The following is a 22,341-nucleotide window of genomic DNA, read 5'->3' as shown; positions in this document are numbered from 1 at the left end:
TGCTAATACAGCCATGCTAAGTGCATGGGCAAGAACACAGAAAATGGAATAAGAAAATATGTTGTTCTTTACTATGATAGTAAAAACTCTACTGTGCCAAATTAAATTCCTAATGGGAATCTAACTGGGGCTGTAGCCACTTCCCCCTCCTTTTTTAATGGTGAGATTTTGAAAGGTCTCGGTGTTCAGAAGGACTGGGTGTACATAAATCACTACAGGTTAATATGTATGGACAACAATTATCTACAGTAGTAAACTGTATTACTGTCTTAAGTACACTAGTAGAGCATCTAACTGTAAACTTAGAGGACATTGAGGTCCACCTCTCTGTCTAAGGAAGGATATACTTGCGACAGAGTGATTTCTGTGATGCTCTAAGCAGACAGATTAAAACAATGAGGCCTGTACTCTAAACAAAAACACAAGACTGCAAAAACACTCAGTGAGTCAGGCAGCATCTGTGGAGAGAGAAATTGTCACCGATTCAGGGCAATGACTCTTCGTTAACAAATTAAGTTGCAGAGAGGTGAACACAGGTGTTGACGGGTCACTGATACGGTATCAGATTAGGTGCTAATAAAAGTTATCAAGGTAAAAATTACTTTAAAAGCCAGTAGTTAGAGACAGAGCTAATAACTCAACAAATCAACAATTTCAGGCTATTAGTGTTTCTGTTCCTGGAGATTTCATTTTGAATTTGTTCCTCCACATCTTTTTCTGTCTCTAACTGCCAGGTAGAACCAGATAGGCAAGAAAGAAAATGCAGTATGAAGGTAACAAAAGTAAAGAACAGCTCTGGAAATAATGAACCAGAATAAATTATAGTACTGAACAAACACAGATTACACTCCAGAGACTCCCACTGGAGGTTCTGAAATGAAACCTGTAACAATAGCCTCCCACCAATAGGGCCAAGTAAACTTCAACTAATAGCCAAGTGGTTCCACAAAATGAGACCGAAATCTTGGGATAAACTGGTTGGAGAAATCATGCACGCACAAGAAAAACACAGAGTCTAAAGTAATAGAATTCAGAAAGCAGACTGTACAGCAGAGCTCTTCAGCAAAAGTGAAGTCTCATGAATAGAGAAAAGTTAACTTAAATAAAAACTCTAGTTTTGAGAGATCAACTCCTTTGGAGTTCTATACTGTAGAAGCTCAACTGTTCAGTATAGTCAAACAATAGACTTTGGTCTCATTTTGTGGAACCACTTGGCTGCTTAGTTGAGGTTTACTTGGCACTGTTGGTGGGAGGCTATTGTTACGGGTTTCATTTCAGCACCTCCAATGGAAATCAAAAGATGGGACATAGGTTTGGAGAGAGTAAAGGGAGCTGAGGTAGAATATTATCCATCACCCGAGTGAGCAGATGTAACTGAATAGAAATGTTCTCCATTTTTTTTTACACGCAGACCAACATGAGCAAAATATACTGTGTACATTGGAAGGGTGAAAAGACAAAAACAAGAATTCCACGGATGAACATCCAAAGACCAACACATCCACAAATCCAAGTCCTCAACACTTATAATCCAAAGAGCCCAAGGAAGTCAGAGCAGAGATCTCAACATGCAACCCCAATACAGATCACAAAATATAGATCACAAAATATAGACCACCAACTTCAATATGCCAGATCAGAGACCCCTAAAGCAATCTGTGCATCACAGGAGATGCAGATTAGACAGACCAGGGACACAAATTGTTACCTCAACAAATAAAAATCAGGAGCTTCAAGAATTATATATCATGGGTCCCACCAAATAGAGACCAGACTTCAATGACCTTTACATTCAGAGAGCAGGATCTCCAATAGGTGGTAATTACACGTACACGAGATGGTATTATACAGTCAATAAGCTGATACACAGTTCTTGTAGGTACATAGTGCAGACATAGACTGTAAACTGGATAATAGGGGACCTTTGTGTATGGCTGCATAAAGAGGCAGCAGCAATTTGCTGCATGTTTGATATCATGCAGCATCTCAAACTCTTCACATGCTCAGTCATTGATAGATGTGTTTTAAGGAAAATGAGGCCATTCATGGTATTCATATGCGATGCAAGGATCACAAATGTTGACATTTTGTGACTCGAAGCATATTCAGGGCAGGTTATGCTAGACTGCAGAAGATATTTATTTCTGTTACAGAAGAGATTCTGTAGATGAGCAAAACATATGAAATGATGGGGAACTCAACAGATCAATTTGATGAATGGTCTTAGCTCGAAAAGTCAGCTCTGCATTCCTTTCCATAGATGTTGCATGATGTGCTGAGTTCCTCCATTTATTTGTTATCCTTAGTAGGGTAGAAATTCATGCAAGGCATTCTAATACACGATGTAGTGCTTTGTAGTGCTCTGGTTAGTAAGACATGCTTGAATAAGTGATATAAATTCCCAATACATGCTGAAATTGTATACTGTACACACTTCAGTAACAGAAATTGGTTCAAAATGTACATAGTCACAATGTAAAATGAGTAAAAAGATATGATTAATATGTTACATAGGGTGCAAATGGAAATGTTTAGTAATCTTAATATAATGCAACAGGAAATAACTGACAATTTACATTCAATGATGTTAACAAAATGAGTACAGTACACTCAGACATAGCATCATGGAAACTTTGATAAATGGAAATAACTGAAATTCTATCCAGGAAGAATTGTTACAGTACACTGAGAAACGAATGCAAACTGAAATCAAAAAGTAACACCATTAACATAAAACAACAAAGGCTGATAATGTATGTTCTGAGCAAGCAGGCATACTTATCAGCACATACTAATGCATATACTAATAATGCAAATTGAAATAAATGATGCTTTTTCTCTTACACAATGTTATATGTATGTGTATGCATTACTTCTGCCCAGAGTGCTAGTTGAGCTGTACACACCAATACAGGATATGATACTAATAAAAACATTTGGAATGTATTATTTCAGTGTTTGCCGGGTTTTCATGTATGAAGCTGTAGTATACCAAGACCAGGATTAAGGCAGTGTTTGTATCATTGTGAAGCCATGCAGTTTATTATGCATTTAGCAGATGGAGCTGGAAGTTTTTAGAGTTGGTAAATTCAGGACTGGACACAGATTTAAGGTTATCATTGTAAGAATGAAGGGAATGTTTGAAGAAATTTCTGTCTCAGAGTGCTGTTAGAGTATGAAATGATTTAGCGCAAGCAACTAATTAGTTGTGTCTTTGGGAACAGAGGACCATAAAAGGATAGAATATATACTCTAATTGAAGAATTTGTACTGAGGCAAGCTTGATTCAGACCCAGTCTCCTTTATACCTAAAATGTGGAACCTCATGCAATCACGTGCATTAAATTTCATACAAATACCATGTTTATAAAGGATGATACTCCCTGGAATATTACAAACCAATTAAAACCCCACAGAAAAGTATCTTGATGGAGTATGTACTTCACTAGACTATGAGGTCCAGGCAATTTGTGAAACCCCCATAAGCTGTGCACCTTTGATATGTCACACTCTGCAATTGCTGTTGCGTCCATGTCTTGATCGATGAGGATGAGAATCCTTTATGCTATTCACTCTTGGCTATAATTTTGGACTCTGGCCTGCTTTTTGGACACTTCAAATATGAACCACACTGCTTGAATCCTCACTTTCAGGAACATCCCATAGTTGGGATATTTACACCATTTCCTGAGAGCAAATTTCAGCTGAACCTTGTAAAGCTGCAATTTTCCCTTTCTTCAAACATTTCTTCTGCTGTTTTGCACTACACTCTTCACCTGACTTTCCCCCAACTCTTCATAGAAACATAGAAAACAGCCCTTCGGCCCACAATGCCATGCCGAACATGTACTTTACAAATTACCTAGGGTTACCCATAGCCTTCTATTTTTCTAAGCTCCATGTACCTCTCCAGGAGTCTCTCAAAAACCCTATCTCATCCACCTCCACCACCGTCGCTGGCAGCCCATTCCACACACTCACCACTCTCTGCATAAAAATCTTACCCTGATATCTCCTCTGTACCTACTTCCAAGCACCTTAAAACTGTTTCCTCTCATACTAGCCATTTCAGCCCTGGGAAAAAGCCTCTGACTATCCACATGATCAGTGCTGCTCATCATCTTCTACACCTCTATCAGGTCATCTCTCATCCTCCGTCGCCCCAAGGGAAAAAGGCCTCTTCCTTTACAATTCCAACATCTTCTCTATTGAGCTGTGTTCTTCTAATTACCTTCACTGCCATTGCAGCATTAATACTCTTACGCACTGCATTTTGCCTTTTGCTGTCAGCTTGATGTGGCCATGGCATTTTAAGACTGTGCTCAAAGGAAATCCTTGTAAATACCAGCAAATCATGAAAAAGGTCATGGCTTTCCACATACTGTCATTTACTTGGATGCAGTGATTAATGAACTAGAAATCAAAATGTTGATATGGTACATACTTGAGTAGGGGTAACTGGAGATAGTCTTTGTAGTGGAAAGCACAGCAGTAAAGTCAGTTATCAGACAAATACTATCAGCTGTTCTCTTCATTTCAGAGATACTAAGGATGTAAATTGTGCACACTACAGTGTTACAGACCTTCTAACTGATGCTACTCTCTACCTTCCCATTTTCCTATTGAAATGAAAGTATGCATCTGTGCCTTCATTCCTGTATATAAAGCTTCCTCCAGGGCTGAGCCTTCTCCCCTTGACAAGAGATCCGGGACACCCTTTCACATGCTCACATTAGAGAAGCTTTCCCTTGCCTCTTCTCATCTTTGTAAGCACATGCTAAAATGCTTAGTGACTGCAGAATCACATTTGATTCAGGACTTGAATTTCTATGTCCTAAATAAATCCGCTCTTTCAGCAGATTAAGGATTATGGACTGTGGGACTATTTCAGACACTCTTTATTTAGGAGGGTGAGCAATATTACACAAAGTTAAAGCTGTTAATTGAGGGAAGAGACCCTGCAATAGGGCAGCTTTTATTAACAGAGTAGAATTAAAAAGGTTATTATTGCATGAGTCTACCACTTTCCTATTTAATTCAATGAGAAAAGGGATACTCACATTAATGTGGAGTGCTTGGGACTTGAAGTTCAATATTTTTTAGTAATCATAAATTCATTAGGTTTAGAATAGCAATGGAAATTAATATAGACCAGTCTGAGGTAAAATGATCGACTGGAGAGGGAACAATTTGAATAGAATGATGGTGATGTACCCTGGATACTCCAGGGTCAAGGTTTTTTGATGGTTGGTGGAGCTGAAAAGGAAAATGCAGTGTATGTGGACTTTTGAGGGTGCATGTAAAGGGGGCAGATGTCAGGTTAATATTGAAATTGAAGCTCATGTATTGGGTTGACAGAAAACTGGCTCAGAAACAGGGAACAGAGACTGTAGTGAAGGACTGGTTCTCAACCTGAAAGGAAGTGTATGGCAAAAACGAGGAAATCTGCAGATGCTGGAAATTCCAGCAACACACACAAAATGCTGGTGGAATGCAGCAGGCCAGGCAGCATCTATAGGGACAAGCACTGTCGACGTTTCAGGCCGAGACCCTTCATTAGGACTAACTGAAAGGAAAGATAGTAAGAGATTTGAAAGTAGGAGGGGGAGGGGAAAATGCAAAATAATAGAAGACCAGAGGGGGTGGGGTGAAGCTGAGAGCCAGAGAGGTGATTGGCAAAAGGGATACAGAGCTAGAGAAGGGAAAGGATCATGGAACGGGAGGCATAGGGAGAAAGAAAGGGGGAGGGGAGCACCAGAGGGAGATGGAGAACAGGCAGAGTGATGGGCAGAGAGAGAAAAAAAAACCTAAATACACCAGGAATGGGGTAAGAAGTGGAGGGGCATTAACTGAAGTTAGAGAAGTCAATGTTCATGCCATCAGGTTGGAGGCTACCCAGACGGTATATAAGGTATTGTTCTTCCAACCTGAGTGTGGCTTCATCTTGACAGTAGAGGAGGCCATGGATAGACATATCAGAATGGGAATGGGATATGGAATTAAAATATGTGGCCACTGGGAGATCCTGCTCTCTCTGACGGACAGAGCATAGGTGTTTAGCGAAACAGTCTCCCAGTCTGTGCCGGGTCTCACCAATATATAAAAGGCCACACCAGGAGCACCGGACACAGTATACCACACCAGCCGACTCACAGGTGAAGTGTCACCTCACCTGGAAGGACTGTCTGGGGCCCTGAATGGTGGTGAGGGAGGAAGTGTAAGGGCAGGTGTAGCACTTGTTCCACTTACAAGGATAAGTGCCAGAGTGGACAAGGGAGTCATGTAGGGAGCGATCCCTGCGGAAAGCAGAAAGATGGGGGGGGGAAAGATGTGCTTGGTAGTGGGATCCCGTTGGAGGTGGCGGGAAATGTATGGTGAGATTTACAAGGAATTCTGCCTTCCTTCCTTTACATAAGTGAATTAAACCTGGATGCACATGACAACACTTGCAAATATACAGATGGCACAAACTGTGGTGGACAGTGACGGACTTCAAGGATAGTAGGGCTGTGGGAATGGATGGGGAGGTGGCCGATGGAATTAAATGCCAGGAAGGTAAAGACTGAGAGGAGACAAACTAGAGGGGAGGGGACAATACTGGAGTGGGCAACAGATCTGAGATCTAGGGATATATGAGACTGAAAGTGGTTAAAACAGCAAAACAGTATCCTGGGTAAGGAATAAGGAAGTCACAATGAACTTTCATAAAACATTGCCGTTTTTCCCACTCAGAAGAGATATCATGGATTTGGAGAGATTACAGAAGTGGTTTTCCAAAACAATTGCAGGAAGGAGAGACCAGCAGTTGATGTGCTTGTTCCTCACGGAACGGAGGAGGACAAGAGTACCATGAGGGTATGGAATTAGTACTGAACTGCAAATGGCAGATCATAAATAAGTACAGAGTGAGCCACAGCAACTACCTGTGCTGCACTAATGTGGCAGTGGCAGTAGCAGCAGATTCAGAAAGTAACTGGGTAGGGATCTGAAAGGTACAAAAACATTGTGCTATGGGGGAAAGTGGGGGTATTAGACTGGCTGGATGCTGCTGCATAGAGCCTACAGAGAGATACAAAAGAGACTGCAGATGCTGGAAATGTGGTTCTATACACATAGAATACTGGAGGATCACAGCAGATCGGGCAGTGTCTTTGTAGTCAACCAGAAGACCCTTCATCAGGACAACTGGACAAGCCTGATGAAGGCAGTTGGACCAAAGGTCTTAGCCCAAAATGTTGACTTTTTATTTCACTCCATAGATGCTGCCTGGCTTGCTGATCTCCCCCAGAATTCTGTGTGTGTACCTCCAAAGTCAGAGGGCCAAGTGACTGTTCTGTGCAGTGGCTATTGTGTGATTTTTCTCCATCCAATTTTCTTTTTTATAGCATGGGATCAGCAGCTTTGAAATTTGTATTGGAAGTGTGAAGAAAGGATTAAAGTGGAGCAGGTGTTTCAGAGATGGAAATTACTGCATCAACAAAGTGACCTGCTTCAGACTGTTTGGGACAGCCACTCTTGATAGGAACTCAATGTCTATTTCAGGCAGATTTAATTAACCTTCCTTCTTGGAGCAAAAGAGTGGCATAGAAAATACCCAAATGAAAGAACTGCTGTTACATTAAGCAGGTGACTAAGGCAAGTAAAGCTCATTTGTTGGTGTGATTTTCTTTATTGTTTATCAATACTGGAAAAATATTTGGCACATCAACTGCAGGCACTGTTAACAACACACTACAAAACAACAGGCACGCACTTTTTGTTAAAATTTCTTGCAAAGTTTCATTTTTACCATAAACATGCCAGCACTCTGCGAGAAGGTTCACCCTATAAGGTCAGAGCCAGTGGTGAGAATGAAGCTGGGTCTTCAGTATTTTATTCAGCCTGTAGAAGGATTTATTACCAAATAGGGTGGGGAGAGACACTAACACTTGTAAAATAGAGCAATCTTTACAGACACTCAGTTCAATTCAAATATAATTATAATTACACATCAGCCTCGGGGATCACATGACACGGCCATAAAATATTTAGAGAAACCTTGACACATTTCTTAAGAGCCACTTAAAATGACATCTTAAATCTGTTAACAAAAATTTCCCTGGGTATATTTCCCACAGCCACAGACATGTTTTGCAAGGAAACCTTCACAAAGACACAATGGGTTTCACAGCCAGAGAATGCCTCACTACATAGTGAAGGGAGATTACCTCTTTGTGTTGGAGCAACGGGGAAGCCACTGAACTGGTGCAGTTAATAAACTATCAAACAGGTTTTGGCAATCAGGCAGCTAATAGTTTTGCAAAGCATTTTCATACAGACTGAATGTAAAGGGAAGTACCTGCAATGTGAACTATCAGCAGCTGCTGCATCGGCTGCTGGCAGCACTCAGCGTCCTGCTGTAGTGAGGTGAAGAATGAAGGACTGCATTCCAACACGCTTTGAGAGAATTGCAAAGCAAACATCGCAGAAGTTAACAGCCTGTGAACATGCCACACAACCCAGAATTTGGCCCTCAAGCTGGAGAGGATTTCTGACCCCCATCCCTCTCGTTCCCTTATTCCTCCCCAGACAAAATTAACAGGTAACCTCTGGCTTTGCAAACTCCGTGTTAACAAAGGAGAAGCCCTCAAACTCTGCCTGGTCAATATTCATGATGACCTCTTGGTCAGGTGGTGTTAAAACTGGTGGATGACGGGTGAAAAATCGGTCGAAGTTCTCAGCGTTGCGCCCGCACTGTGGGAGGAGAAAGAAAAAGGATGATGGGATGGAGTGTTGAGGGTTTATAAATGGGTTAGTTCTACAAAACAAACCAACATCGGAGGATGAGTAATGAACAGTGATCGTGCATAGCAGCAGATGTAATCAATTCATAATGTCCATTGACACCAGTCACTAAATTTGCTTGGTTTCATGTATCTTCTGTGTCTATATTCTCATCTTAACGCAGGACCTTGAGGCCACTCAGCCACTCGTTGGAACAGAGCGAGTCACTCAACTCCTTCAGTTTATTACATAAAGTATGGTACCAAGGTATGGGGGTTAATAGATCAGGGCTGATGACTCAGATAGAAGAGTTACATCCCACCACATCAGGTGCTGAATTTCAGTTACTGGACCAGTGAACGTCAATAACCATGAAACTAATGGTGCAAACAGTGATTAGTTCAGCATATCTCCAGGGACCGGAGGACCTGTTCCTGTGCTGTACCATTCTTTTTTCAAGTAACTGTTGCAAAAATAATCCTGTTTACCTGTGTACCTTTCCTCCTCTCCTCATGACCCTAACCCTCTACACATGACCTTATGCCCAGAGCAATGCATTCAGTCTTACCTACCTTTAAAATGGCCTACTTAGCACAGGGAGAGTTTGGGATGGGCAATTAATATTGGCCATGGCACCAATAAACATACTCCAGCAAAGGGCCCACATTCTGTGAGAGCCATTTATAGTTCTATTGATTTCTGCTGAAGATCTGAGACAAGGCATTCTACAGACCAAGTCTAGTGTTCAAACATCAGTATGATGTTTGGCCAGAGAATGAAAGGACAGACAGAGGGGATTAGTGTTATTAGGTGCCATGAATTTAATTAGTTCATTGAAGACCTGGTTTCTGTTCTGTTCTGTGTTCTATCACATCTGACTCCATGAATACCCACATAATAACTTTACCATACATTCACAGGATCTAACAATTGCAACACAAAGTCACCACCATGCCTGATAATTTGTTTATATTATTCCTTTACAGATAGCTTCTTCATCCCTGCAATAACATTACCCATTCCCCGATGTAAATGAAACCATTCTGCCTTTGCTTAAGATCCACATGGATCACTGGTTAATAAGGATTCCTTCCCAACTTTCTCCTAACTAAGAGACACTGAGAATGATGGGAGTTCTGACCCAGAGCCGCCAGTCCATATCTGTGTGGGAGTCAAATCTGCACTACTTCAGTTGCCCAGAGCCAGGCAAGGCAAGTGCAGTTTAAATGGTTGTAGGTGTGTCTGGGTAGGAAAGAAGTATCATCAGTTCAGACCTACAAAATAAACTGAGGAACTGCTTGCTTTTAGTTTGGCAATCTCACAGGATCATGTTTGGTCATGGTGACTCCAACTTTTTCTAGCACATTCCTTCCTCGCATCATTTCCAGCAAGTTGAGACTTGTGTGTGTAACCCATGTGCATTGGGCAGTGGACAAGCACTCAAAGTCCTAAAATACCAATTATCCATATTTACAAAGCAGGAACATTTGAACATAAAAAACAGAGTGAAAGGAAAACATAAACTTGGACACATTTTGAGAAGACACAGACTCACAGGAGAAGTTCAGCCAGAACTGAAGATTGATGGTAACAGCCTCAGAGGGTGAAGGGGCTGGAGGAGGATCAGGGAAAGGGGGTGATCAGTTCCAGAGGATTTGAAAACAAGCTTGAAGCCTAAGTTTTGCATTAGCTTTAAGGAATTGCAAGTTATGCAATTCTATACAATCACGACAGTGTGAAAAAAACAGAAGGCTCCTTAGACCAGTTCCAGGGTGGTGGGTTTTCTGTGTGTGGAGAGAGTTAACGGTTTGGCAAGAATGAGAAGAGATTTCTTTGAAAGACACAAAATTCACATGGGGTTTGACCGGCTGGATGCGGGAAGGATGTTTCCCCCTGACTGAGGGGTCTAGGAGCAAGAGCACAGTCTCACTCACAATCAGGGTCTAGCCATTCAGAACTGAGGAGAGAAGAAATGTCTTCACTGAGGGTGTGATGAAGCTTTGGAACTCTCAGTCAATTTATTCATTCAGCCACTTTTAAAAAGTTAGCAGGGACTGTTGGCACTTGCCTGCGGAGGAGGCAACCACGGAGTGAGTTAGAGGCAGTTCCTTGTGGACTTTACACGCCAGTTTTAGAAAGCCTTCAGGACTGCGGAGCAGGAGATTGCTTGGGTTAAGAGTAACTACGGTTAATTAGCAAGTGATAAAAATAAGAAGTGAGGTGTCGGCGCAGTGGCCATTGTGGGAGAGGCCATTATTAGAGTGGTCAGGCTTTAGCTCAACAGGCATGGCCGAGAACAGGTGCAGGCTGGAACTTATGTTTGAGATGTTCGAGGCATAACAAGTGCAGGCAGGGATGGCAGTTCAGGTAGTGGAATGCCCCTCCTGTGAGATGTGGGATTTTAGAGCACCAAACAGAGCACCTGCAGGAGGTGCACTCAACTTCAGCTCCTGACTGATAAATTCAAGGAACTGGAGCTGGAGCTGGATGCACTCAGGAAAATCAGGAAGCTGAAAACTTCACTGATGAGTATTTTACTGAGGTGGCCCCAGGCAGAGTGCAGTCTTCAGAGAGTAGATGGGTGACCACCAGAAGTCAGGGGAGTAAGCAGTCAATGCAGGGTTCCCCTGTGGCCATTCCCCTCAGCAACAAGTATATCCCTTTGGAACACGTACAACATACCGGAGGAACTCAGCAGGTCGGGCAGCATCCATGAAAACGAGCAGTCAATGTTTCGGGCCGAGACACTACGTCAGGACATCCCTTTGGATACTGCTGGGAGGTGGATGAGAGGGTGGATGGCCTATCAGGGCACAACAGTAGCAGCCAGGCCAGTGGCCGGCTCTGAGGCTCAGCCGAGAAGGGTACAGTCAGGCAGGGCAGTAGTGATAGGAGACTCGATAGTTAGGGGGATGGACAAGAGACTGGTGGCCATGAAAGAGAAGCCAAGATGGTTTGTTGCTTCCCTGCTGTTAGGGTCCAGAATGTTTCAGCGAGGATGTAGAAGATTCTCAAGAGTGAGGGTATGCAGACAGAGATCATACTAGCATCAATGACATTGCTAGAAAGGGGGAAGAGGTCCAGCACCGTCAGTTTAGGGAGTCATGGAAAAGGTGGAAGAGCAGGACCTCCAACGTAGTAATCTCTGGATTACTCCCAGTGCCACATTCTCTTTAGGGTGATGGTACAAATGAATGCCTGGCTGAGAAAGTATTGTGGGGGAAGGTTTCAGATTTCTGGATCATTGGGATCTCTTCTGAGGAAGATATGACTTATACAAAAGGGACAGGTTACAGCTGAGCTTGAGGGGGACCAATAATTTTTCAGGCAGGTTTGTTAGAACTGTGGGGAGGGTTTAAATTAATTTGGTAGGGGGACAGGAACCAGAGTGCCAGAACAGTTAGTGAAGAGATTTTGGAGACAAATGTTGGTACGACTTCAGGCAACAGTAGCAATTGAAAGGTTGAGCATGGTGAGACTGGAATCTTGAGTGGCATATACTTGAGTCATCAATATAAATTACAACGTCAAAGGCGAACAAATCCACAAAGGGTTAATACAGGACTGAAGGTGTTATATTTAAATGCGTGCAGTATACAGAATAAGGTAGATGAACTTGTAGCAGAGTTGCAGACTGGCAGGTATGATGTTGTAGGCATCACTGATTCATGGCTGAAAGAAACAAGGATACACATTGTATTGAAAAGGACAGACAGGAAGGCAGCCAGCGCAGTGAAGCTCTGGGTAAAAAAATGAAATCAAATTAGAAAGAGGTGACATGGGGTCAGGTGTTCAATCATTGTGAATAGAGCTAAGGAACTGTAACGGTAAAAAGACCCTGATGGGAGTTGTATACAGACCCCCAAACAATGGTATAGATGTGGTTTACAAATTACAAAGGGAAATAGAAAATGCATATCAAAAGGGCAATGTTACAATAGTGATGGTGGATTTCAATTTGCAGGTAGATATGCAGGTTGGTGCTGGATTACAGGAAGGGGAATTTCTAGAATGCCTATGAGATGGCTTTTTAGAGCAGCTCATGGTTGAGCCCATGAGGGAGTCAGCTATTCTGGATTGGGTGTTGTACAATGAACTGGAAATGATTAGAAAGCTTAAGGTGAAAGAACCCTTAGGGGAAGGTGATCATAAGTTCACCCAGAAATCTGAGAAGGAGAAGGTAAAGTCAGGTGTATCAGTATTACAGTGGAGTAAAGGGAATTACAGAGGCATGAGAGAGAAGTTGGCCAGAATTGATTGGAAAAGAACACTGGCAGGGATGGTTGCAAAGCAGCAACAGCTGGATTTTTTTTCTCAAAAGAGGAAGATGTATTCTAAACGAAAGATGACACAACAAGGAAAGTCAAAGCCAAAGAGAAGGCATAAAATAGATTTTAAGAATTAGGAGAGGATTTGGAAACTTTTATAAACCAACAGAAGCAACCAAAAATGTCATTAAGAAGATGAAGATAAAGTAGGTTAGCCAGTAATATTAAAGAGGCATATTCAGCAAGGCATTAGACAAGGTACCCCATAGAAGCTTATTGAGAAAGCAAGAAGGCATGGGATCCAAGGGCACATTGCTTTGTGGCTTTCCCACAGAAGGCAAAGAGTGGTTGTAGACAGGTCATATTCTGCATGAAGGTCAGTGACCAGTGGACCAGTGATCCTTAGGGATCTGCACCGAGACCCTCACGCTTCGTGATTTTTATAAATGACCTGGATGAGGACATGGAGGGATGGGTTAATAAGTTTTCTGATGACACAAAGGCTGGGGGTGTTGTGGATAGTGTGGAAGGCTGTCAGAGGTTATAGTGGGACATTGTTAGAATGCAAAACTGGGCTGAGAAGTGGCAGATGGAGTTCAACCCAGATAAGTGTGAAGTGGTTATTTTGGTAGGTCAAATATGATAGCAGTATTAATGATAAGACTCTTGGTAGTGTGGAGGATCAGAGGGATCTTGGGGTCCGAATCCATAGGACACTCAAAGCTGCTGTGCAGATTGACTCTGTGGTTAAGTAAGCATATGGTGCATTGGCCTTCATCAATGAAGGGATTGAGTTTAGGAGCCGAGAGGTAATGTTGCAGCTATGTAGGACCCTGGTCAGACACCACTTGGAGTACTGTGCTCAGTTCTGGTTGCCTCACTACAGGAAGGATGTAGAACCCATAGAAAGGGTGCAGAGGATGTGGCCTGGATTGGGTAGCATGCCTATGAGAATAGGTTGAGTGAACTCAGCCTTTCTTCCTTGGAGCAACGGAGGATGAGAGGTGACCTGATCAAGGTGTACAAGATAATGAGAGGCATTGATCGTGTGGATAGTCAGAGGCTTTTTCCCAGAGCTGAAATAGTTAGCACAAGAGGGCAGTTTTAAGGTGCTTGGAAGTAGGTACAGAGGAGATGTCAGGGGTAAGTTCTTTTTACGCAGAGTGGTGAGTGCGTGGAATGGGCTGCCAGTGATGGTGGTGGAGACGGATACAATAAGGTCTTTTAAGAAGCTCCTGGACAGGAACATGGAGCTCAGAAAAATAGAGGGCTATGGGTAACCTTAGGTAATTTGTAAGGGAAGGACATGTTCGGCACAGCTTTATGGGCCGAAGGGCCTGTATTGTGCTGTAGGTTTTCTATGTTTCTAGGATACCAAAAGTTTCTTCAGATATATAAAGTGTAAAAGAGCAGTGAGAGTGGATATCGGACCTTTGGAAAACACTGCAGGTGAGGTAGTAATGGGGGACAAGGAAATGGCCGATGAGCCGAGTAAGTTTTTTGCATTGGTCTTCACTGTGGGAGACTCTAACAGTACAGCGGAAGTTTCAGGTGTCCGGTGGCATGAAGTGTGTGAAATTGCCATTACTAGAGAGAACATTCTTGGGAAACTGAGAGGTCTGAAGGTAGATAAGTCATCTGGTCCAGATGGTGTACACTCCAGGTTTCTGAAAGAGGTGGCTGAAAAAGATTGTGCAGGTATTAGAAATGATCTTTTAAGAATCACTAGATTGTGGAATGGTTCCAGAAGACTGGAAAATTGAAAATATCACTCCATTCTTCAAGAGGGAGAGAGGCACAAGAAACAAACTATAGGCCAGTGAGTCTGATCTCAGTGGGTGGAAAGATGTTGGAGTCGTTTACTAAAGATGAGGTCTCAGGGTACTTGGAGGCACATGATAAAATGGGACATAGTCAGCATGGTTTCCTCAAGGGAAAATCTTGCCTGACAAATTTGTGAGAATTATTTGAAGAACTATCAAGCAGGATGTTCTGTACTTGTATTTTCAGAAGTTCTCTGACGAGGTGCCACACGTGAGGCTGCTTACAAGCTACAAGACCATGGTATTATAGGAAAGATTCTAGCATGGATAAAGCAGTGGCTGACTGGCAGGAGACAAAGGGTGGGAATGAAGGGAGTCTTTTCTGGTTGGCTGCTGGTGACTAGTGGTGTTTGATATGGGTATATGATTTGGATGATGGAATTAGTTGCTTTATTGGTAAGTTTGCAGATGATAGGTGGAGGGGCGGGTAGTTTTGAGGAAGAGTGGCTACAGAAGGACTTACGACAGATTGGACAAAGAAATGGCAGATGAAATGCAGTGTCAGGATCTGTTATGTCATGCACTTTGGTAGAAAGAAAGGTTTGACTATTTTCTAAATGGAGAGAAAATACAAAACACTGAGGTTCAAAGGAATCTGAGAGACCTTGTGCAGGATTCTGTAAAGATTAATCTGCAGGTTGAGTCTGTGGTAAGGAAGGCAAATGCAACGTTTACATTCATTTCAAGAAGACTAGAATATAAATGCAAAGATGTAATGTTGAGACTATATAAAGCACTTGTGAGGTCTCACCTGATGTATTGTGAGCAAAATTGGATCCCTTATACGACCATAAGACATAGAAGTAGAATTAGGCCATTTGGCCCATTGAGTCCGCTTTGCCCTTTAATCATGACTGATTCTTTTATCCCCTCCTCAGCCCCACTTCCTGGCCTTCTCCCCGCAACTGTTGATGGCGTATCCAGTCAAGAACCTATCAATCTCTGCCTTAAATACACCCAACGGCCTGGCCTCCACAGCTGCCTGTGGTAATAAATTACACAAATTCACCACCCTCCTGCTTAACAAATTTCTCCGCATCTCTGTTTTAAATGGACACCTCGCTATCCTGAGGCTGTCCCCCATCTTGATGAACATCCTTTCCACATCTACTCTGTATAGGTCTTAAAACATCCAAACGGTTCCAATGAGATCACCCCCTCATCCTTCTAAGTTCCAGTGAGTACAGACCCAGAGCTATCAAACTTGTATGATAACCCTTTCATTCTCAGAATCATCCTTGTGAACCTCTTCTGAACCGCTAACACATCTTTTCTTAGATGAGAAGGCCAGAACAGTTCAAGGTGAGACCTCACCAGTGCCTTATAAAGCCTCAGCATCACATACCTGCTATTGTATTCTAGACCTCTTGAAATGGATGCTATCATTGCATTTGTTTTCCTCACCACCGACTCAACCTGCAAGTTAACCTTCAGGGTGTTTTGCACAAGGACTCCCGAGTCTCTTTGCATCGCAGATTTTTGGATTTTCTCACTATTTAGAAAATATTCTGTATATTTATTTCTACTAGCAAAGTGCATGACCAGCATTTGCAAACTTGGCAACATTGTATTTCATTTGCCACCTTCTTGCCCGTTCTCCTCATCTGTCTAAATCCTTCTGCAGCTTATTTCCTTAACACAACCCATGCCTCTCCCAATCTTTGTATCATAAAAGCCATGTATTCCATCATCTAAAACATTGATATACAACATAAAAATAAGCAGTCTCAACACTGACCCCTGTGGAACACCACTAGTCACTAGCAGCCAACCAGAAAAGGTTTTATTAACCTTTTATTCCCACTCACTGCCTTCTACCAATCAGCCAATGCTCTAAGCATGCCAGTAACTTTCCTGTAATACTATGGGCTCTTAACTTGGTGTGTCACATGTTGTCAAAGTCTTCTGGAAGACCAAATATACAACATCCACTGCATCCCCTTTATCTATCCTACTTGTAATCTGGCCAAAGAATTTCAACAGGTTCATCAAGCAAGATTTTCCCTTCAGGAAACCATGCTGACTTTGTCCTGTGTCACCAAAGTACTCCATAACCTCATCCTTAACAATTGATTCCAACTCCTCTTGCGCTTGACCATCCCCTCCCCCCGACTACAATTGAAAACCCCACTGCCTCTCCTGATTCTTCTGCAGTTCACTTTTACATACCTCCTCACCCACTGGCCCATCAGATACTCTCACTGTTCACGATACTCTCTCCCCTGCTGGCTCCATCCGCCCATCAGATCCCCTCCCCCATCTGCATTCACTTCTCCCCAGTGAATCCACTACCATCTTCCCTACTTAGGTCTTTGTGTTCCTGCTTACCTCCCTCCAGCAGCTGTCTCCAACCTTCAACACTCCCCCCACCCACCTTGCTCTATTTATTACCCACCTTCCTCTGTCTCCCAACTCTACCTCTCCCCTCACTTACCTGATTCCACATCCCCCACACCCCCAGGTACATCAACTATTTGACTCGTTCCACCCCTCTCCTTCCACTCTTTATACTGGCCGTAACCCCTCCCAACTCGTATGCCTGATGCAGAATGCAGGGTCTCACATTGACACACAGCATCCCCATTCCCAATGCACCAGTAAATTCTATGGCTGTCTGAGGAAAACAACTTTTAGATATCAAGACTTTAAATCCAGCAGCAAGCTCTCCATCTCTGGCCAGTAGTGGTTGCTGCTGCCCATGTACTTCCAAGCCTAGGGCTATCTGCACAGCACCTGGGAGCTACCATCAGTACTGTCTCCACACTGTCCCTCAAACCATAGCAGATGCAACTTGCAATGTCAATGACCTCTTGTAGAGCCACATCCACAGTTCTGCTGGGTGATTACACAGTTGATATGGATGGGAGCTGATGATAGAAACAGCCACTTTGTCCTGGACTCTGCCATGATAATAAATCTGTGACACAGAGGAAATACCTTAAAGGTGGTTGGTGGTCTCCAACCCTCCTGTATCTCACTGGACTTCTGAGCAGAGCTGAACATCTGAGTAAGCACCAAGAAAGACTCTTCATTGGGAGCCCAGCAATGATTGCAAACCTTCCTACCACATACAGTACCAAGCTGCCCCTCTGAGGTCCCACAGTGGCTTCCTCAGCAATCTGCAAGTCACAGAACAGGAACTGATCTCAGGCAATGCCTCCAAAGCAGGAAGAAGAGCATATTATCCAAATCAATTTTTGGCTCCTCTGGAAGCAGGAGGAAGTGGAGAATCACTCTAGACAGGCTGTGGAAGTTGCTGAGGGAGAGAGATGAAGTGATATCATTCAGGGGCCTGGGAAGATGGCAGGTCATGGGAAGGCGAGGTAAGAGATTGGGTGATTGATCAGGAAAAGAACAGACACATTGAAATCAACAACAGCATTATTATACCAAGTTAAAGAAAAACACATCTTGTTCACCTGATTTTGTATTGAAGAGCCCTATAGACATCTGCAAATCAGCTTTTAACCTTTCAAAGGCCATACTTCTTGCAGCCCCATTATTAACCCTCACATACATTTCAACTCATTTACCTTAGTCTATTTCCAGGAAATACTTTATACATATTTTTCAGAAATTCAATTTGCTTATTTTTTTGCCTTTCCTCAAGCCAGCTACTCTCAACTCAATGACTCTCACAACAAAGCTACTCCCTTCCTGTTCTCCTTCAGTATTCTTACATCAGTTTGCTGCCTTCTGTCAGTCACCTCACCACATATAAATCTACACTTCCATTCCCCCCCATACAATCATGCACAGCCTCTCCCCTCCCTTATAATCTTGTCATAAACATCTCCAGTTTCTCACTAACCCAACCAATCTCAGCTGCAGTCTAGCCACCCCTATATTCCATCTGACTCTCAATAGTCTAACAGCTCCCATCTGCCTCCAACTCTTTTTCAACACATTCAACGAATCAGAGCAAAAACTTCCACACATCTTGTTAGTCAATAATTATAATTTCCAATTCTATCTGCTCTCTACCAAGCTGATCATAGAAGGCAGAAAGAGAAACAGAGTGTGAGCGAGAAAACAAGAGAGAGAAAGGTACATACATAAGGAGAAACAGACAAACAGTCAATGAACAAGTAAATGTAAGAAATGCCCAGCTGGTCAAACAGCATCTGGGGAGAGAGTAACAGCCAACATTTCTGACTCTTCATCAGACCTAGGGAAGCAGAAACTTGGTCTCCAGCCCATCAAAGACATTTTCTTTGTTTTCCACTCCCAATTACTTGCTTGCAACTTAAAACATATTTTATTTCTAACTTATAATAACTCTGATGAAGATTCAGTCCCGTTTCTGTCTCCACAGATGTTCCCTCACTGCTGGGCCATTCCAGCACTTTTTTTTCTTTTCAGATTCCCTGCATCTGCGGGTTTTTGCTTGTGATAACGAGTGAAGATGTTTGTCCATGTCAGAGTTTCCCAACACATTTGATGACTTGAGGCCTCAGACCACTAGGATCTGTCTGACTCCTTTAGATACACAAAAGAGTAGCAACTCTATAAAACTGTCTGCAGTTTAAAAAAAAAGGATATTGCTGGAGAGTGCTGACAGCTATCTAGGGGTGACATTAAAATATTAGGCATGAAGAGGGTTGGCTGCTTGTATGGGCAGAGTAGTTACTCTTGATTAGTTGCTTGTGTAGACTGTGCAAAATCCCAGAGTACTTTAAACCTATTGCAAAGACTGAAACCTAACCTTGTCCTTGTGACCATGTATTGGGGACTATTCACAAAATCTTTTCCATGTACTAACTTTCACCTTTCTGTCCTTTAAATCTGCTACTTAATTCCATGATTGCATTTGGTGGGCCAGAGTCAGATAGAGGTATTGCCAGAGAAGGAATGCGGTTATCAAGAGTGGTGGCAATGGGAAAGACGTGTAGGGTTTGTGCTGATAGAGGTCACAGTTAGGGTGCATCCAGCTTCCTCATAGGAGGAGTACAGGTAGAACCTTACCTATGTGTTTGTTGGGGGGTTCTCTACCAAAACACCTATTTGTCACAAATCTGCATAGGGTGCAAGTTTGCTGAAGACTACATGGAGGGAGGGTAATACGTGAGGAGTAAAAATCTTTATGTTAAGCCTTCACTGGAAACTTGTGTATGTTAATTGGGATGTCAACAAATTTACTTTGGAGTGATCATGTGAGGTGACATCTCCTCCTTGACACCAAATACTGGACTTTTTCTATTTCTCTCATTCTTTGATCCAATTCCTGAAGACCTCCCCAGTTGTACAGTGCAGTATACAGCACGAGCCCTTAATTACTGCAGTGTTGTATTAACCAAATTACTGAACAAGCGGTCAAAGCTCTGGACCAGAGAGCCGGAAATGTGAGTTCTAATCCCACCATGACTGCTGCAGAATTTCAGTTCAAGTATTTAACAAGTATTGGTGTATAAGACATTGGTGAGACCTAATTTGGAGAACTATGTGTAGTTTTGGTCATCTACTTACTGAAAAGATGTCAATAAGATTGAAAGAGTTCAGAGAAAATTTACAAAGATGCTGCCAGGACATTGAGGAGTTATAGGAGAAGTTTGAATAGTTTAGGACTTCATTCGCAAGAGCTAGGAGATTGAGGGGAGATTTGATAGAGGTATACAAAATTACAAGGGTATAGATAGGGTAAATGCAAGCAGGCTTTTTTCCACTGAGGTCAGGTTGGACTACAATTAGAGATCATGGGTTAAGGGTGAAAGGTGAAATGTTTACAGGGAACATGAGGGTAAATTTCTTCATTCAGAGTGTGGTGAGTGTGGAATGTGTCTCATCACAAGCGGTGGATGCAGGTTCAATATCAACATTTAAGGGAAATTTGGACAAGTATATGGAGGGCTATGGCTCAGGTGCAGGTTGATGACACTAGGCAGATTAACAGTTCGACACAGTCACCGAAGGGTCACTTTCTGTGCTGGAGTGTTCTATAACTATGAGCTAATCAGCTAGTCAGTGACCATGAAACTGGTGGATTGTAGTAAAAACCTGTCAGGCTAACTGATGTCCTTCAGGGGAGGAAGTCTGCTGTCCCATTCTGGGCTATCCATCACTCCAGACTCACCAAACCACTGTGGTGCCTGAAAGTACCTCCTCAGTGACGGGCCATATCCAATATACACATTCCATGGATACCTGCACAACTGAAGTTCACCAACTGCATGGTCATTCCCTGGGCTAGAAAAGAGTCAAAGCCAACTTACCGCTTTTGGCTTGAATGGAGGTTGAATTTCCATGCGTTGCAACTTTTCCCAATCAATCCAACGGAAAAATGCATGTTCCTTGATGTCTCGTTCCCCTTCAGGTCCACAACCCAGACGTTTTGCTGGATGCTTTGTTAAAAGCTACGATCAGAAAAGAGATTGCAAAATACGTATAGATGGATATGACCAACTTATTCATCTCAGCTGACCCTTCACGCCCATGGCTTTATTCTTTCTGAAGAATTTCAAGTATTGTTCACACTTTTCATGAAGTAACAACAAAGATGCTGGAGGACCTCAGCATCCAATAGGAAAATGCATGAAGGAATGTCCCTTTGTACCATTTCTAACCCAGAAGGGGCTCTTGTTATTTCAGGACCATCTTTAAACTACAGTGTCCTGATTGATATTGATATAATTGATACAATACTGCACAATCTATCACACTGTGTTCCAACTGATGTTTTAAACATAGCTGCAACTTCATTGATGCACACTTGGCTGATTGAGGTGGTAAGCAAGGACTGTAAAGTTCAGCTGTGCCTCTCTTTCCTAAGAAAGCTCCAGGCTATTGTCTTCATTGCAGATTTTATCCTCTAAAGAGGTCCCCAAATGTCTCCATTTTTTTCCTACAGTCCTCAGATATAAGCTTCAGGCTCCATGACTTAGAACATTGAGAGCCAGACTTAAGCTGATGGTCCCATACACTATGAACAGGCCTCTACCTTCCATCTGCAACATAATGTGTCTCTGACTCTGCAGAGCTTACGCTGCCCTACATCTGTGTAGAATCTTCGGTTCTGCCAGAAGCAATTCACTTCAGCTTCTTTTGCTGTTTACTTGCAATGTCATTGCAAATCATATCTACTCAATGTCACTGGTTCTTTAAGGTTATTAAACCAGGGTGATAGTGGGGATAAACTCCTACCACCTTTTAAATATTCCTAAGGCATATATCTCAAATAGCTTCCGACAATCCTGGCCTTCACATATGGTTTCACAGCTAAGCCAGGCAGAACCATTTCTACTGACAAAAGAAGGGCACTGGTGCCTTAAAACTGGTTGTTTCAGGCAGATGGGCTTATCAGCAATCATTGGCAGTTCATCTAGGAGAAGCAAATCTCTAATTTCAAATCTCTGCTGCCCACTCATAGGGAAGACTTCGGGAGTAAACCCTGAGGAAAAGTCCAGAGTTGGAGTCCTTAAGGAGGTCCAACATTAAGCTCAACACTGAATGGCAAATCCTGCAACGCCACGGATGCCAACCCATATAAGCTC

The 22,341-nt window shown here is 42.7% G+C and overlaps 1 protein-coding gene across 3 annotated transcripts in view; it reads right to left on the bottom strand.

Annotated features, from left to right (window-relative positions):
* LOC132399478 (protein kinase C beta type) overlaps positions 1 to 22,341 on the bottom strand; it is a 346,894-nt gene that overhangs the window by 9,326 nt on the left and 315,227 nt on the right. For 2 of the 3 annotated variants that reach the window (XM_059979895.1, XM_059979896.1), the window contains 2 exons: positions 21,064 to 21,204; positions 7,663 to 8,733 (listed from right to left, as the gene is read on the bottom strand). In XM_059979895.1, the coding sequence (XP_059835878.1) occupies positions 8,575 to 8,733; positions 21,064 to 21,204 (300 nt within the window). In that variant the 3' untranslated portion in view covers positions 7,663 to 8,574. Of the gene's footprint in view, positions 1 to 7,662; positions 8,734 to 21,063; positions 21,205 to 22,341 lie in introns of those variants that run through there. The other variant, XM_059979897.1, reaches the window with a different exon arrangement.

The sequence above is a fragment of the Hypanus sabinus genome, chromosome 9 (genome assembly GCF_030144855.1).
Source record: "Hypanus sabinus isolate sHypSab1 chromosome 9, sHypSab1.hap1, whole genome shotgun sequence".
Taxonomy (NCBI): domain Eukaryota; kingdom Metazoa; phylum Chordata; class Chondrichthyes; order Myliobatiformes; family Dasyatidae; genus Hypanus; species Hypanus sabinus.
The sequence above is the reverse complement of the archived record's forward strand: the minus strand, read 5'-3'. Positions and strand labels throughout refer to the sequence as shown.